Raw genomic sequence first — 18,067 nt, forward strand, 5'->3', positions numbered from 1 at the left:
AAAATCAAGCATGGAAGGAGATGTGATTCGGATTTTTTAAATGGTCAGATAAGAACATCAGAAATAGGAGCCATGATGTGGAGATGCCGATGATGGACTGGGGTGGACAAATGTAAGGAGTCTTACAACACCAGGTTATAGTCCAACAGCTTTTTGTGAAAATAAAGCTGTTGGACTATAACCTGGTGTTGCAAGACTCCTTACATCAGGAGTAGGCCACACAGCCCCTCGAGCCTGCTCCGGCATTCAATAAGATCATGACTGATCTTCGACCTCAACTCCATTATCTCACCCCATCCCCATATCCCTTAATTCTATTAGAGTCCAAAAATCTATCGATCTCAGCCTTAAATATACGCAATGACTGAGCACCCACAGCCCTGTGGGGTAGAGAATTCCAAAGATTCACAACGCTCTGAGTGAAGAAATTTCTCATCTCAGTCCTAAATGGCCGACCTCTTATCCTGAGACTATGCCCCCTAGTTCTAGACTCTCAGGCCAGGGAAAACAGCCTCTCAGCATCTACCCTGTCAAGCCCTCTCAGAATCTTATATGTTTCAATGAGATCACCTCTCATTCTTCTAAAATCCAGAGAGTATAGGCCCAGTCTACTCAATATCTCCTCATAAGACAACACTTTCATCCCAGGATTCAATCTAGTGAACCTCTAAGGCAAGTATATCCTTCGTTCGGTAAGGAGACCAAAACTGTACACAATACTCCAGGGATGGTCTCCCCAAAGCCCTGTACAATTGCAGTAATCAAGGTATTGCTGGATCGGGAGCAAATGTAGGTCAGCAAGCACAGGGGTGATGCGTAAACAAGACTTCGCAAGGTTATTCTGGTGTTCCTCCATAACCCACATAGGTGCAAACAAGGGCCCTGGAATTCCGTGGGGCAAGGGGGAGGGGGAGATCCCCACTGTTATGGCTGAAAGCAGGCACTTGCGTCGTTTCTCTAGGAGCTCTGCCCGTCTCCCACCAAAGTTATGGAGGAACACCAGGATGACCTTGCCAAGCCCCGTTTACCCATCACCCCTGTGCTTGCTGACCTACATTTGCTCCAGGTCCAGCTAAGCCTCGATTTTAAAAATTCCCATCCTGAGTTTCAAATCCCTCCATGGCCTCGCCCTGCCCTATTTCTGTAACCTCCTCCAGCCCTACAAACCTCTGAGATCTCTGCGCCCCTCCAATTCTGGCCGCTTGTGCATCCCCGATTTTCTTCGCTCCACCATTGGCTGCCGTGCCTTCAGCTGCCTGGGCCCTAAGCTCTGGAATTCCCTCCTTAAACCTCTCTGCCTCTCTACCTCTCTCCTGCTTTTAAGTCGCTCCTTAAAACCCACCTGTTTGATCAAGCTTTTGGTCACCTGTCCTAATATCTCCTTATGTGGCTTGGTGTCAAATTTTGTCTGATAACCCTCCTGTCATCCCTCCCCACTCCAAAAGGAAAGTTTGCCAAATATTTTTTAGGAGAACATCGAGCCATTTAGACATTTGCTTTACATCTGCTTCATGTTGGTGTGAAGAACTAATTTTGATTGTGTTTTTTAGTCTTACAGGTCCAGGAATCGTGATTCCAATGGAATGTAGAGGCATCTCTCACTTTATGTAACTGAGAAGAAAAGCAGTGGTTTGAGACACAGCTAAGATGGAGGCTGTTTTCTGTCAGAACTGCATAAAAATTGACACCAGCCCGTATTTCTACCAGATCATTGACAGCAGAAATCTACTGTTAATTGTCCTGTTTGCAAAGGTTCTCCTCAACTGGATCATCTTGAGTATAAAGCGAAACATGCTGCAGAGTTTCATTGGTTATTTCTGCATCTCACTGTCACTGATGGACCTTGCGTTATTCATGAATGTATTGATAGTTTCGTGTTTTAAGGCCTTTGTGGTGCTTGGAACTCAAGTCGGCAATTATCACATCTGCCTGCTTCTACAGATCTTCTCGTCCATGTACAGTGTCTTGCATTTGCCAGTCGTCTTCCTGTCCGGTCTTGATTATTACATGAACCTACCTCATCTCCCCAAACCTGTAAGCCCCTTTCGGAGAATCCTATATATTTTTACCGTGGTCTTACTGTGGATTGGAGCCGTTGTTTACTTGCTTGGCATCAACAGCCTCTACCCAGAGTCGAAAGCAACCTTCTACTTGTTGTTCCAATGTGATATCTCCATCAGCAGCCAGAGCCGTTTTCTGTCTGTCATGATACTTCTGACTGTGGTTGTTGTGACTATTTATTGTTGGTCTGGTTTAAGCTCTCTTGTCAGATCTCTGAGAGTGATTTCCTATTTGGAAGAAATGGTGGTGTTATGTTCACACTCCACTGCATGGCTTCAGGCCCATTCAGTCAAGAAACAACTGTTGACCAACGTTGCCATGTGCTTTCTCTTGACCTGGACCCCATTTATTCTGCTTCAGCTGACCGTTGTTTTGATCTGGGCTCCGCTGCCGGCCTACATGGATTTGAATGTTCCTTGGCTTTGCTTCATTAACAGCTTCCTCATTGGAGCAGTCTACTGGCTGAAGCACAATGACATCTCTCAGGATGTCATCTCCTTGTTTCCCGACGATTTCTGCCATTGGAAGTTTTGCCACATTCAGCTGGTTTGCACTATGGATAATGAGGGATGGATCCCAGAAAAAGTGGACAATGATTCAAAAATTCTAATTGCCTGAAGTAACTTGTGTCCTGTCTGCAAGTGTCATACTGTAATTATCAAAATAGTAGAGATATTGATTACCGCCTTGATTCCCAGTCTTTGATAAGAATAATATGCTCTTTTTGATATATATCAATGATCTGAACTTGGGTATGTAGGGTATAATTTCAAAGTTTGCAGATGACGTGAAATGCGGAAATATAGCAAACAATGTGGAGAGTAGTAACAGACTTCAGGAGGACATAGGCAGACTGGTGAAATGGGCAGACACATGGCAGATGAAATTTAACGCAGAGAAGTGTAAAGTGATATATTTTGGTAGGAAGTATGAGGAGAGGCAACATAAACTAAATGGTACAATTTTAAAGGGGGTGCAGGAAGGGAGGGACCTGGGGGTGCACATACACAAATCTTTGAAGGTGGCAGGACAAGTTGAGAAGGCTATTAAAAAAAGTATATCAGATCCTGGACTGTATTAATAGAGGCATAGAGTACAAAAGCAAGAAAGTTATGCCATACCTTTATAAAACACTGGTTAGGCCTCAGATGGAGTATTGAGTTCAATTCTGAGCACCACACTTTAGGAAGGATGTCGAGGCCTTAGAGAGGATGCAGTAGAGATTTACTAGAATGGTACCAGGGATGAGGGACTTCAGTTATGTGGAGAGACTGGAGAAGCTGGGGTTGTTCTCCTTTGAACAGAGAAGGTTATGGGGAGATTTGATAGAGGTGTTCAAAATCATGAACGGTTTTGATAGAGTAAATAAGGAGAAACTGTTTCCAGTGGTAGAAGGGTCGGTAACCAGAGGACACAGGTTTAAGATGATTGGCAAAAGAGCCAAAAGCGACATGAGGAAACATTTTTTAACGCAGCGAGTTGTTATGATCTGGAATGCACTGCCTGAAAGGGCGATGGAAGCAGATTCAATAGTAACTTTCAAAAGGGAATTGGATAAATACTTGAAGGGAAAAGAATTACAGAGCCATGGGGAAAGGGCAGGGGAATGGAACCTAATTGGATAGCTCCTTCAAAGAGCTGGCACAGGCACAATGGGCCGAATGGCCTCCTCCTGTGCTGTACCATACTATAATACTATGAATAACAATCATTAATTTTGATTAGAGATTTGTGCAAGAGCAGAATTATTGAATGGGATTTTTTTTAATCTTTCTCTCCTCGCACACCTACCAATCTCCCTAAGGACATTGGATTTAAATCCTCTGGGCAGTGGTCCTTCTATCTGTGCTTTCACACTGCCATTTTTATTTTGGGATGTATTTTGGCTTCATGTTTATGAGGCACTTTGTACAGGGCTAAAGGCCATAAAAAATTTTTTTAAATGTTTAATGATTTGCGAAAACCTCAACAACTGGGATTATTTTCTTAGGGCATTTGGCCACCGCACTCATCTCAATTCTCCATTAGTGGCATATGTAAATGTATTTACAATTGTAGAAATTGCAAGAACATGTAGCTATTTAAAAATGCAGCCCAGGGAAATAAGTCAAGCATTTCTATTACAGGTGCTTAGTGCATTGAGATGAAGAATGACAATGATGAGGAATGAAATGGTTTGTGCTATTTGTGCACTCAAGCTGCGGCCAGTTCCTCTCAGTAATTGGATACTTTTTGCTGCATGCAGGAACGGCACAGTATCATTCATGTGGGTTTTCTACCCACCCCCCATGGGACTCTGTTCTTCACTTCTGATGACATGACAGAGCTTCCAATCTCGCTCTGCAGGGCACTGTCAACGCAAACGTTATCCTGCAGTGCCCGCTCTTTATCTGACCGTAAGACAAGGATGGATGGAATGAGTCAAAGTGTCATTCAGTCCATCAAGCTTCCTCCTCCTTCAACAGACCAGGTAGTCTGCTCTATCGTGGACTCCACCAACTCGGTTCATCTCTAGAATATTTTCTTCCTGCACCCTAACCCCAAATGTACATCTCAAGCCTGCTCAGTTGGTACCCCATATTGGACATTTGGCCGCTGCTGGCAGTGATAGAACTTGCATGCCCCATAGGTATTAGATCATCTGTAAGTATCCACAGAACTTTCAATCTCCTTCCTAAATAGTTAACCAGCATTTTTTTTACAGTAGTTAATGGATGAAGCATTAAGTGGGAGTCATTTCTATATGTCTACCACCTCCAGGGGAAGGGTGAATCATTCTACTCTGAAATCTCATTTAATGCTTGTTAATTTTGTACTTGTGACCTCTAGTACTGCTCTCTCAGTTCTGGGAATAAAGAACCACCTTATTAATGATGCAAATACAATCTACAAGCACTTTGTGGACTTTCCATGAACTGCTATTATGGGTTGGCAGTTGGTTGGGAGGCAGTCACAGGGTAAGGACAAAGTGTTCGTTCTCTGATTGGTGGGATATGACAAGTGGTGTTCCCGAGGGATACTGTACTGGGGCCTTAGTTTTTCACCATATATATTAATGACTTGGATGAAGGAATAGAGTTCTCTATCTAACTCTGCAGAGACACTAAGTTAGGAGGCACAGTAAGTTGTGTGGCTGGGAGCAGGAAGTTACAAAGGGACATAGACAGATGAAGTGAGTTGGGCAAAACTATGGCAGAAAATTAGTTCAATGTGGGGAAGTGTGAGTTCTGAGGAGTGTTTGGATGCGAGAAAGACAAATCAGAATATTGTCTTCCTGGTGAGAGACTAAGAGCTGTGGAGGAGCAAAGGGCTTTGGGTGTTCATGTACCCAAATCACTAAAAGCTAGTGCACAGGTACAAAAAGTAATTGAAAAGGTTATTGGAACATTGGCCTTTATCTCAAGGGGTTTGGGATTCAAAAGTGAGGAAGTGATGCTTCAGTTATACAAAGCCTTGGTCAGACCCCATCTGGAGATAGTGTTCAGTTCTGAGCACTGAAGCTCTGGAAAGATATATTAACCTTGGAAGAGGTACAGCACAGATTCACCAGAATGATACCAGGAATTAAAGGGTTAAATTATAAGGCCAGGGTGCGTAAACTTGGCTCGTATTCCCTTCAATTTAGAATCACAGAAAGGTTACAGCACAGAAGGAATGGTGTCAAAGGTCATTGAACAAATCTTGACAATATGATCACTGGCAACAGGTGGAGGAAGAGCAAAAATAAGAGAGAAGTCAGTTTGGTGATTTTTAATAGGGTTTATTTTGCGGGAGGTAGGAGGGGAAGAGATTCGGCCCATCGAGTCCACACCGGCTCTCTGGAAGAGCAATCCAGCTAGTCCCACTCCCCCGCCCTATCCCCACAGCCCTGCAATTTTTTTCCTTTCAAGTACTTATCCAGTTCTCTTTTGAAGGCCATGATTGAATCTGCCTCCACCACCCCCTCGGGCAGTGCATTCCAGATCCTAACCACTCACTGTGTAAAAAAAGTTTTTCCTCATGTCACCTTTGGTTCTTTTGCCAATCACCTTAAATCTATGCCCTCTGGTTCTTGACCTTTCCGCCAATGGGAACAGTTTCTCTCTATCTACTCTGTCTTGACCCTTCATGATTTTGAATACCTCTATCAAATCTCCTCGCAACCATCTCTGTTCCAAGGAGAACAACTCCAGCTTCTCCCGTCTATCCACATGACTAAAGTCCCTCATCCCTGGAATCATTCTAGTAAATCTTTTCTGCACCCTTTCTAAGGCCTTCACATCTTTCCTAAAGTGCGGTGCCCAGAACTGGACACAATACTCCAGTTGTGGCCGAACCAGTGTTTTATAAAGGTTCATCATAACTTCCTTACTTTTTTACTCTATGCCTCTATTTATAAAGCCCAGGATCCCGGATGCTTTTTTAACAGCTTTCTCAATCTGCCCTGCCACCTTCAACGATTTGTGTGCATAAACCCCCAGATCTCTCTGTTCCTGTACCCCTTTTAGAATTGTGTCCTCTAGTTTATATGTTTATATTTATAGTTCATAGAAGATTAAGGGGTGATCTAATTGAGGTTTAAGATGATTAAAGGATTTGATAGTTTCTCTCTATCTGCCCTATTTCCTCTAGTGGGGGAATCCAGAACCAGAGAGCATAACCTTAACATTAGAGCTAGACTGTTCAGGAGTGAAATTGGGAAGCACTTTTTCGCACAAAGGAAATCTGGAACTCGCTCCTTCAAAAGACTGTGGATGCTGGGGGTCAATTGAAATTTTCAAGACTGAGATCAATAGATTTTTGTTAGGTAAGGGTAACAAGGGAAATGGAACAAAGGTGGGTAAATGAAGTTGAAATACAGATCAGCCATGATCTAATGAAATGATGGAACGGGCTCGAGGGACTGAATGGCTTATTCCTGTTCCTATGTTCTCTTCCCCTCCTACCTCCCGCAAAATAAACCCTATTAAAAATCACCAAACTGACTTCTCTCTTATATTTGCTCTTCCTCCACCTGTTCCCAGCAATCGTGTTGTCAAGATTTGTTCAGCTACCTTTGACACCAATGTTTTTACTGACTAGTCCGGAAATGACATGTTGGTTATTAATGTTCTATTTCTGTTGAGTGTGGTCTTTGGCCTTTCCTCTTTCTGATAATTCTTCATCAAGCTCTCTGCCTCGAACTCTGATTTGGTTTTTCTCTCTGTCTCATGTATGTGGTGCATCCCAACTTTCTCCACACTTGGTTTACTCAAAGTCCTCCTGAGCTCATTGCTACCTCCCTCGCACTTTTTCCCCAACCATCATTTGATGCCCATCTACATGCCAATCACTATTTTAATATTCTTACAGCATGCCTATCCATATATGGGCACATGCATTGTACACTCTTCCACAACCCGTCATTCCCAGTGGGAAATTCCAGCCGTGGCTGAGGCGAGGGGATTGCCGTTGGATTGGCTCCCATTGTATTTCCTGCTATTTGGGAACCAGCATAACTTGAGAGGAAAATCTAAGCCGACAGCCTGTAAATTGGATTGCGCCCAAAAAATGGCGCACAGGGGGTGGGGTCCCCGCTATCCATGCCAGTTACAATCAATGCTGGCAGCACACAATATCCACGCTACCTGTATTTATATAGCGCCTTCCACTTCTGTAAGATATAGCCTAGAATGGCTATTTGGGCTTATTTAAATATTTTACGTGTTGAAGGCTAAGTATCCCAACACGCATTTCCAATAAACAGGAAGTCCTTGATTAGATCGAGCAAGCTATCAATCTCCCACAATAGCCAGACTAACAAGAAAACAAACAAACAAGATAAGGCAAGGTATAAAACACAAGAAGAAGTTCCACATGAGGAGGCATGAGAAGGAAGAGCCCTGATGTCAACACTTCTCCCGGCAGAACCGGGTAATATCGTGTCTGTTGTATTAATCGCTGTAACTTGTTGAAGTACTAGGCCGTTCTTGAGCATAAGGATTGTGCTTTGCCAGTCAGTCAGCTTGTTAACTCTGCGCTTTTAAATCTATTAATAAAATATACTCACCACACACCATATTAGCTTGGTCTCCTTCAGAAACTCTTACACGACCTCAGAACATCCTAAGGCGCCTGACAGCCAATGATGTACTTTTGAAGTGGAGCCACTGTTGTAGGAAACGCGGCAGCCAATTTGCGCACAGCAAGGTCCCACAAACAACAATGAGATAATGACCAGATAATCAGTTTTAGTGATGTTGGTTGAGGGATAAATAATGGCCAGGATACTGGGGAGAGTTCCCTTTTTTTAAATAGATGTGACTAGCGGAGTCCCGCAGGGATCTGTCTTGGGGCCTCAATTATTCACAATATTTATTAACGACTTAGATGGAGGCATAGAAAGTCTCATATCTAAGTTTGCCAATAACACAAAGATTGGTGGCATTGTAAGCAGTGTAGATGAAAACATAAAATTACAAAGCGATAGTGATAGATTAGGTGAATGGGCAAAACTGTGGCAAATGTGAGGTCATCCACTTTGGATCAAAAAAGGATAGAACAGGGTACTTTCTAAATGGTAAAAAGTTAAAAACAGTGGATGTCCAAAGGGACTTAGGGGTTCAGGTACATAGATCATTGAAGTGTCATGAACAGGTGCAGAAAATAATCAATAAGGCTAATGGAATGCTGGCCTTTATATCTAGAGGACTGGAATACAAGAGGGCAGAAGTTATGCTGCAGCTATACAAAACCCTGGTTAGACCGCACCTGGAGTACTGTGAGCAGTTCTGGGCACCACACCTTCAGAAGGACATATTGGCCTTGGAGGGAGTGCAGCGTAGGTTTACTAGAATGATACCTAGACTTCAAGGGTTAAGTTACGAGGAGAGATTACACAAATTGGGGTTGTATTCTCTGGAGTTTCGAAGGTTAAGGGGTGATCTGATTGAAGTTTATAAGATATTAAGGGGAACGGATAGGATGGATAGAGAGAAACTATTTCCGCTGGTTGGGGATTCTCGGAGTAGGGAGCACAGTCTAAAAATTAGAGCCAGACCTTTCAGGAGTGAGATTAGAAAACATTTCTACACACAAAGGGTGGTAGAAGTTTGGAACTCTCTTCCGCAAACGGCAATTGATACTAGCTCAATTGCTAAATTTAAATGTGAGATAGATAGCTTTTTGGCAACCAAAGGTATTAAGGGATATGGGCCAAAGGCAGGTATATGGAGTTAGATCACAGATCAGCCATGATCTTATCAAATGGCGGAGCAGGCACGAGGGGCTGCATGGCCTACTCCTGTTCCTATGTTCCATGGGATCTTTTACGTCCACCCAAGATTGCGGACGTGGCGTCAGTTTAATGTCTCATCCAAAAGACAGCACCTGCGACAATGCAGCACCCCCTCAGTACTGCACTGAAATGTCAGCCTGGATTATGTGCTCAAGTTTCTGTAATGGGACTTAAACCAACAACCTTCTGACTCAGAGATGAGATGCTACCCACTGAGCCACGGCTGGTACCCGACAAGAGCAATTGATCTCATGAAGATACTATCACCTGCAAGTTCCCCTCCAGGTCACACATCATCCTGGTTTGGACATATACTGCCATTCTTTCACTATTGCTGCGGAATTCTCTACCTAACACCATTTGGGATCACCATCACCACAAGGACTGCAGAGATTTAAGGAGAAGACCCTAGCATCACCTTCTGAGGGTAATTAGGGAATGGGTAATAAATGTGGCCTTGCCAGTATCGCCCACAGTCCGTGAATTAATTTTTTAAAAAGCATGAGGAACATATTTTCTTTTAAAATGTTTTTTATTAACCGAAAACATTGGCACATGAGGGGGAAGGGGTAATTTGGGGAGTACGGTCACAAGACCCTTAGCTGGTTGGGTTCGCACATTTTTTTAATCAAAACACTTTGCCACAGGTGTGGATTAGGACAGTGAAACTCAGGTAGTTGCACGTTCCTTAAACAACTATTGCACATTTAACGAATAAAAAGACACTATGTACAAAACAGTATAATGTAATTAATTCATCTTCAAAGCCTGAAATTTTTCTTTAGGCAAAGAAATGTATAATTCAGGGGGTTAGCACACAAACCACTGGGATGATATCCTTAATGAGCGTGCCAATGTGATTTGGCCAGTGAGCATTTTCCTACTTCAGGGGGTGCTATTTACAAACAGTCACTCCTGGAAACAGCCAGAGCTGCTCCTGCTCCTGATACTGGGCAGCCACCCAGCGTAGATGGTGGGACAACACTGTGAGGCTTTAGCTCTTAAACACGCAAAAATGCCTTCTCAAAACTATCGAAGCTAGCTTTGCCAGAGATTTGATATGCTTAAAAAGTTTTCAATGGAATCAACAAATCGAATGCTCATCAGCACATTACTATACATTTTTAAAAAAACATTAACAGTTCGTAAGAAACACAATACAATAGCTTCTATAAGCTATTTTCCAAAGCCTCATTAAACAATAGTTCAGTTTTTAACATTGGCTGCTGGGGTCCACTTAGAGGGGCTATGTCATCTTGCATGGGGGCAGGCAAACAAGCCATTGGGATGATGATGTCCACCAGTTAACCCAAAGTCTCCTGGCCAGTGTGTTTCCCTGCTGCAGGGGGTGCTGTTTACAAACTGGAAGTGGCCAGATCTGCTGCCAGAGATGGTGTGCCTGCCTCAGTTTAGGCAGGGCCATCACACGCTCAGTAAAGGCTGCAGCTTTGATCCTCATTGTGAAAACGCTTATGATGCAGCGGTCAGGGTCTGTTGATTCTCTCCTCTCCTGAAGACATTGACTCATGCGGAGATATCTTTCCATGGGCAGTAGCCATCCTTTGGCATATGGCCAAAGCGGGGATTCTTCGCGTTTGATGTAGCCAGCAAATGGCAGCTGTCTATTCGACCATGGAAGCGTCACAGCCAAACCCTCGTCCCAAATTGCCCCCAAAGCACATTTTCCAGCAGGAGTCCACTGTAATATTGTTCAGAAGCAGGAGCCCCTGACGGACTTTCTCCTTTTGCAACCCAAGGTGCTGAGGCCCAATTCTAACAAACCCTCTCCGGCTGAGAGCATCTAATCAGGCACAGAATCAACATGGAACCTTCCCCTTACAGGTGACTCTTTACCATATCGGGCAAACATCTAACCAAACAGAGAGCTACCTCTTTCAAATGCCTGTTCATGAGTCAACCTGCCAAAGTATGCCACGTGAGGCAGAGGCAGTTATGATGATGGCATCGCCAGATAACAGAGAATTATCTTCAAACATATTCTTACAAATTGACACACCCCCCTTTAAAATCGGACTTAAAGTCCTAGCAGGTATTTTTAGATTATCAACTGTTCAAATCTGCAGCAACTAACTGGCACGTACAAAGACCCATTATAAAACTCTGCTGAAAGACTTTTAAAGACTCCTTTAATGCATCCCATCCCCGGGCTCTCATGCAGCATTTTTAAATGCTCAGCATTCCGCCATATTCAAACCAAACAGGCCAAACCCAGCAGCTGCATTAAGCACAAAGCAAGTCTCTTATATAAATCCGTGGATCCCAGCTCTTGGAGCCCAGTTTATTAACAGTGAAACCCAAGTAAGATCATGCTTATGTACGACCTGATTTGTCCCCTTTATTTTCCTGCGGTTATGCCCCGTCTGTAAGTCACGATGGTGAGATGGTTCAAGCCACAGATTTCTCTGCAAGTAACTGCGATAATTCTTTGTTATTGTTCTTTGGGAAGGACGTGTGCATCGGAAACATAGGAACAGGAGGAGGCCATTCAGCCCCTTGAGCCTGTTCCACCATGCAATCAGATCCTGACTGATCTGTACCTCAACTCCACTTACTCGTCTTTGAAAGTCAGAAAGACTTGCATTTATAAAGCGCCTTTCATGACCTCAGGATGTCATAAAGTGCTTTACAGCCAATGAGGTACTTTTGATGTGTTGTCACTGATGTAATGTAGGAAACGCGGCAGCCAGTTTGAACACAGCAAGCACCAGATAACCAGATTTTTTGGTGATGTTGGTTGAGGGATAAAAACTGGCCACAACACCGGATAGAAATCCCCTGCTCTTCAAAAGGGAATTGGATAAATACTTGAAAGGCGAAAATTTGCAGGGCTATGGGGAAAGGGCAGAGGAATGAAACTAATTGGATAGCTCTTTCAAAGAGCTGGCACAGGCACGATGGGCTGACTGGCCTCCTTCTGTTCTGTACGATTCTATGCTCTTCTTCGGTTTAACGTCTCATCCGAAAGGCGGCGTCTCCGACAATGCAGCGCTCCCTCAGTACTGCACTGGGAATGTTGGCCTAGATTTTACACACCAGGTGGTGATATCTAGTGTTGCACCTTACCAAAACCGTAGTGACCACCTTGTCCAGTTTCATAACTTCATCTCTGGAGAAATCTGCGGATGTGTCTACTGTTCCCTAATGGGTGTTAAAGAACGTTCATAGTCGAGAGGCATTGGGAGGACAAAAGGGGAGGAGAACCAAGTAAACCTATGCTGGTGGCACTCTCGCCTCTGAGTCAGAGGGTTGTGGGTTCACGTCCCACTTCAGAGGCTTGAGCACAAAATCTAGGCCGACACTGCAGTGCAGTACTGAGGGAGTGCTGCACTGTCAAAGGCGCCGTCTTTCAGATGAGACGTTAAACCGAGGCCCTGTCTGCCCTCGCAGGTGGATGTAAAAAATCCAACGGCCACTATTCGAAGAGCAGGGGGAGTTCTCCCCGGTGTCCTGGGGCCAACATTTATCCCTCAACCAACATCACTAAAAACAGATTATCTGGTCATCACATTGTTATTTGTGAGACCTTGCTGTGCGCAAATTGGCTGTCATGTTTCCTACAATACAACACTTCAAAAAGTACTTCATTGGCTGTAAACCGCTTTGGGACGTCCTGAGGTCGTGAAAGGCGCCATATAAATGCAAATTCTTCCTTTCTTTCTCCTATGTATGGTTTAAAAATACACCAATTGATAAATAAGACAGAAATGTACCAAACTATCCTTAAAAAAAATTGCACTTTTTTTATGACAGCTTCCTGCAAAGAAAGGATCAGGAGGACAATATTTAAGACCCGTGTATCTCACGACATGGACTTCAACTGTTTCTATACTTCAGTTCGGTTATCAGTGTCGCTCATGTTACACTGACAGGAGCAAACCTTGGAACCGAATTAAAGCCAGGGCGCAAAGTACCCCCATAATACAATAGCAGGAATGCCCATTCGTGCCTTGTGGGGAGGGGGAAGAAAAGAGAGGGAGAAGCCACCATATCGAAAAATAAAAACCACACACATAAGAACATAAGAAATAGGAGCAGGAGCAGGCCACACGGCTCCTCGCGCCTGCTCCGCCATTCAATAAAGTCATGGCTAATCTTCGACCTCAACTCCACTTTCCTGCCTGATCCCCATATCCCTTGATTCCCCTAGAGTCCAAAAATCTATCTTTCTCAGCCTTGAATATGCTCAACGACTGACCATCCACAGCCACTGGGGTAGAGAATTCCAAAGATTTATAACCCTCTGAGAGAAGAAATTCCTCCTCATCTCAGTCTTAAATGGCCGACCCCTTATCCTGCGACAATGCCCTCCAGTTCTAGTCTCTCCAGTCAGGGGAAACAATCTCTCAGCATCTACCCTGTCAAACCCTCTCAGAATCTTATATGTTTCAATTAGATCACCTCTCATTCTTCTAAACTCCAAAGAGTATAGGCCCATTCTACTCAATTTCTCCTCATAGGACAACCCTCTCATCCCAGGAATCAATCTAGTGAACCTTTGTTGCACCGCCTCCAAGGCAAGTGTATCCTTCCTTAGATAAGGAGACCAAAACTGTGCACAGTACTCCAGATGAGGTCTCACCAAAGCCCTATACAATTGTAGTAAGATTTCCTTGCTCTTGTACTCCAACCCCCTTGCAATAAAGGCCAACATACCATTTGCCTTCCTAATTGCTTGCTGTATCTGCATGCTAACCTTTTGTGTTTCTTGTACGAGGACACTCAAATCTCCCTGAACACCAACATTTAATAGTTTCTGATCATTTAAAAATTAATGAGAAGCATAATTTCAAACAATCTTAAATGGGCTGTGCTGTATTCTAAGATTCTGATAAAAAGCCTCTTCTTAAATCATTTTCAATACTCTACATCCCATTGGTATATTCTTACATTCAAATTCTGCTTCTGAAGTCTCTTGTGAACAGCCAAGAATGAAATCTGCCACAAATCCATCTGGCTCCTTGGGCTCTCACTGTAATTGTCAGTAATTAAATTGCACTTTAAACCTTAAAGGGAAGCTCTAGTCATTTTAATCAATATGTCTGATCTCACTAACCATGGTACCCATTATAGTGATCCTTAAGACAAAAAAAATAACCAAAATTATAGTGGGGGGAAGGGGGAATTATATATTTTATAAATGTTCATCATCTCCAAGGTTGGCTGATGGCCTGAAGGAGCAGATCTATTTTCATTGCAATGAGGAAGGTACAGAGAGGCAAAAAGAAGGTTCTGCAAAACAACTGTGCATGTGGAGAAGGGAAAACAACCCCTCTTGCGACCTAGCACAGTGATGTCATCACAAGCCAATAAATGACATAAGGCCATAAGAGATAGGAGCAGGAGTGGGCCATTCGGCCCCTCGAGCCTGCTCCGCCATTTAATGAACATAAGAACATAAGAAATAGGAGCAGGAGTAGGCCAATCGGCCCTTCGAGCCTGCTCCGCCATTCAATAAGATCATGGCTGATCTGATCCTAACCTCAAATCTAAATTCATGTCCAATTTTCTGCCTGCTCCCCGTAACTCCCAATTCCCTTTACTTCTAGGAAACTGTCTATTTCTGTTTTAAATTTATTTAATGATGTAGCTTCCACAGCTTCCTGGGGCAGCAAATTCCACAGACCTACTACCCTCTGAGTGAAGAAGTTTCTCCTCATCTCAGTTTTGAAAGAGCAGCCCCTTATTCTAAGATTATGCCCCCTAGTTCTAGTTTCACCCATCCTTGGGAACATCCTTACCGCATCCACCCGATCAAGCCCCTTCACAATCTTATATGTTTCAATAAGATCGCCTCTCATTCTTCTAATGAGATCATGGCTGATCTGATTTTTACCTCAACTCCACTTTCCCGCCCTTTCCCTATATCCTTTGACTCCCTCGCTGATCAAAAATTCAAAAATCAAAAATGGCTGCCGCCACAGTGATGCGCTGGAATTGGCTCGTGGGAGTTTAAAAAGAGACCGTTTTTTTTTGTAATTTCATGCCAGGATACCTCTGCGAAGCGCCAAGGCCTACACTGCGGAACGCTGCTGCGGCTAAGAAGAGTCGAAGAGAACTTGAGGTAAATCAAGAAGCAGGGGTTGATTTTCAACTTGTCGGGAGGGCGTTATGGAAACCAATCGATTTTCATTTCCGTTGTGCAATAAGGGGCCATAATTTCAAAGATGACGCAAAATTTAGAGCAGAGAAGGTTAAGGGGAGATTCAATGGAGGGTGCTCAAAATTATGAAGGGTTTTGATAGAGTAAATAGGCAGGAGGGTCGGTAACCAGAGGACACAGATTTAAGATAATTGGCAAAAGAACCAGAGAGAAAATGAGAATTCTTTTTACACAGCGAGTTAATATGATCTGGAATGCACTGGCCAAAAGGGCGGTGGAAGCAGATTCAATAATGACTTTCAAAAGGGAACTGGATAAATACGTGAAGGGGGGAAAACTGCAGGGCTACGGGGAAAGAGCAGGGGGAGTGGCGCTAATTGGAAAGCTCTTTCAAAGAGCCGGCACGGGCACGACGGGCCAAATGGCCTCCTCCTGTGCTGTAAGATTCTACGATTCTCTAACGGATGGACGATCCGCAACGGCAGCTTTATGTTTGGGCGGCAGTTTGAAAATCTACCCCGTAGCGTTGCCAAAGTTGGGTTCCAAAAGCCTGTAGGTTCTAAAAGGGAAGACTGAGGAGGCCTAGAGTGTTGAATTCACCCTCTCACACCAGTGAACTCAGTGTTTGGCCATGTGTTGCACAGAATTACACAGAATTTACAGCACAGAAACAGGCCATTCGGCACAAATGGTCTGTGCCGGCGTTTATGCTCCACACGAGCCTCCTCCCTCCCTACTTCATCTCACCCTATCAGCATACCCTTCCATTTCTTTCCAATGTGCTTATCTAGCTTTCCTTTGTTAACACAAAGCACTGGTGACCTGTTGTTCTACATCCTCGGTGGCAGTCAGTCTCAGTAATAAACCATTTGGGCTATTTGACTGGAGTTTCCCATTCACCTGTTACTGTAAACGTGAAACTATATTAACAGAATAAGTTGACTAAAGGCCCTGAACAGACCGTTTTTTTTTTCCTCTCTCTGTATTCACAAAGGAAACAAATCTACTGACAAAGCAACATCTGCTGGACGACACCAAAACAAAATTAATTTCTTCGCAAACTCAGTTCCAAATGCAGCATAACATTTGCGATTGGGTTTAACGTGGGAGTCAATGCAATTCTATTGGCTGAGCAGGAAAAATGAATATAATCCATGCAGATTATCATTGGACGGTTTTAACTGCCCCAGAGGTTTTGTTTTTATTTGGGTGAAAGGTTAAGACCCGTAGTACAGGACAGCACCAAGGCTGAAACATGACACCATCATGTCTGAAAGCCCTAATGGCCTTATTGTCTTGCTTGCAATAGTAAGCAGTGTTACTGTAAAGATGTCATCTCCCCTGGCGTACCCATGTTCAATAGTGATGCACTATTACTGGTGAGCTGGTGTGTAACAGGCAAAATTACCAAGAGTTGGCCAGAAACTATTCTGACTTCACCTGTCTTTCAGTTCCTGCAGTAGCGCCTGTTAACCTACTGGGGGATTCTTTCTGCATCGTTTGGCACCATGACATATCACGTATGAAATGAAGGAGTTGCAGCTTCTTTTACTAGAGAAGCAGGCGTTGTGAGGATGAAGGAACAGGTTCAGTTAGTAAGAGCACCACCCAGAGTGGTACCGAACCATACCGACCAGAGAGGTGCCACGTCCAATCCCTGTGCTGAGTTAGCTGGTGCCAGACAGGTGACAACACAGTAGTGTTGTAGGGTTGCCAAATCTGGATGGACATATTCATGGAGGTTACATCACATGACCTCTTGCATCCAACCGCCCCGCCTCCACACTCATGCCACTGGTCGCTCGATATGTCCATCCTCGTAGTGCACCGCCTTCCCACGGCCAATCAGAAAGTGAGTAGGCTCTTCCTTACCCGATTGGATGATTCTCGACTGTCAGTCAAACAGCTTTTATTCCCCATCGCCAATATTTTTATAACTAGTAAACAAAAGTGTCCTGGAGATTAGTCTTTAATTCCTGGAGACTCCAGAGCAATCCTGGAGGGTTGGCAACCCTATGGGGGGGGAGGGGAGGGGTGACTACAATTGGTTCGCTACCCTTGGGCTAGGGGGCAAAATCAATCATAATTCCCGCTCCTGTGCACAGGAGTCCTTCCCTCACCGTGCAGTGACCCCTGCTGGAAACTGTGGATGTGGGGTAAGGGCTGGTTGATCGGAATTGGCTGTGCCGCTCCCAGGGAGTCAGAGAGGCTGCCAACATTCGCCATGTGGGCACACACTGGACGAACAGCCACTGGTCAAGGTACCAGAGGACCACTGGCCACCGCCCAATTGTAACTCAGCACTAAGTCAACGCCTTCAGGAGGCGGGAACTAGGGACTTAAAAGAAATAAAGGGACAATTAAAGATTTCAGTCCGATCATGGTTTACACTCAACAGTAATTTTGTTGTATCTGCGATTTTAGATCTCACTTGCCATCTGAGTTCTGTCTGATGCACATACGAGCCCGAAAAGAACAAAAAATTACTGCCTCTGGGGTTTTGCTGGTCAAAGCTCACAATGCCATCACCAATGATATGATATATTCTCAGTACTTAATATTTTCTCACAGTTTCTCAGCATCTAAAAGTATTTTTGTTCAAAGGCAATGAACTAGCTCCTGTGAAAGTA

The 18,067-nt window shown here is 44.0% G+C and overlaps 1 protein-coding gene across 2 annotated transcripts in view; it reads left to right on the forward strand.

Moving 5' to 3' along the window:
- Positions 1-7,021, forward strand: part of gpr160 (G protein-coupled receptor 160) — a 30,431-nt gene extending 23,410 nt beyond the window's left edge. For both annotated transcript variants that reach the window (XM_067994905.1, XM_067994906.1), the window contains one exon: positions 1,551-7,021. In XM_067994905.1, coding sequence (XP_067851006.1) covers positions 1,648-2,679 — 1,032 coding nt within the window. In that variant the 5' untranslated portion in view covers positions 1,551-1,647 and the 3' untranslated portion in view covers positions 2,680-7,021. The remainder of the gene's footprint in view (positions 1-1,550) is intronic.
- The last annotated feature ends 11,046 nt before the right edge of the window (positions 7,022-18,067 follow it).

The sequence above is a fragment of the Heptranchias perlo genome, chromosome 13 (genome assembly GCF_035084215.1).
Source record: "Heptranchias perlo isolate sHepPer1 chromosome 13, sHepPer1.hap1, whole genome shotgun sequence".
NCBI lineage: Eukaryota > Metazoa > Chordata > Chondrichthyes > Hexanchiformes > Hexanchidae > Heptranchias > Heptranchias perlo.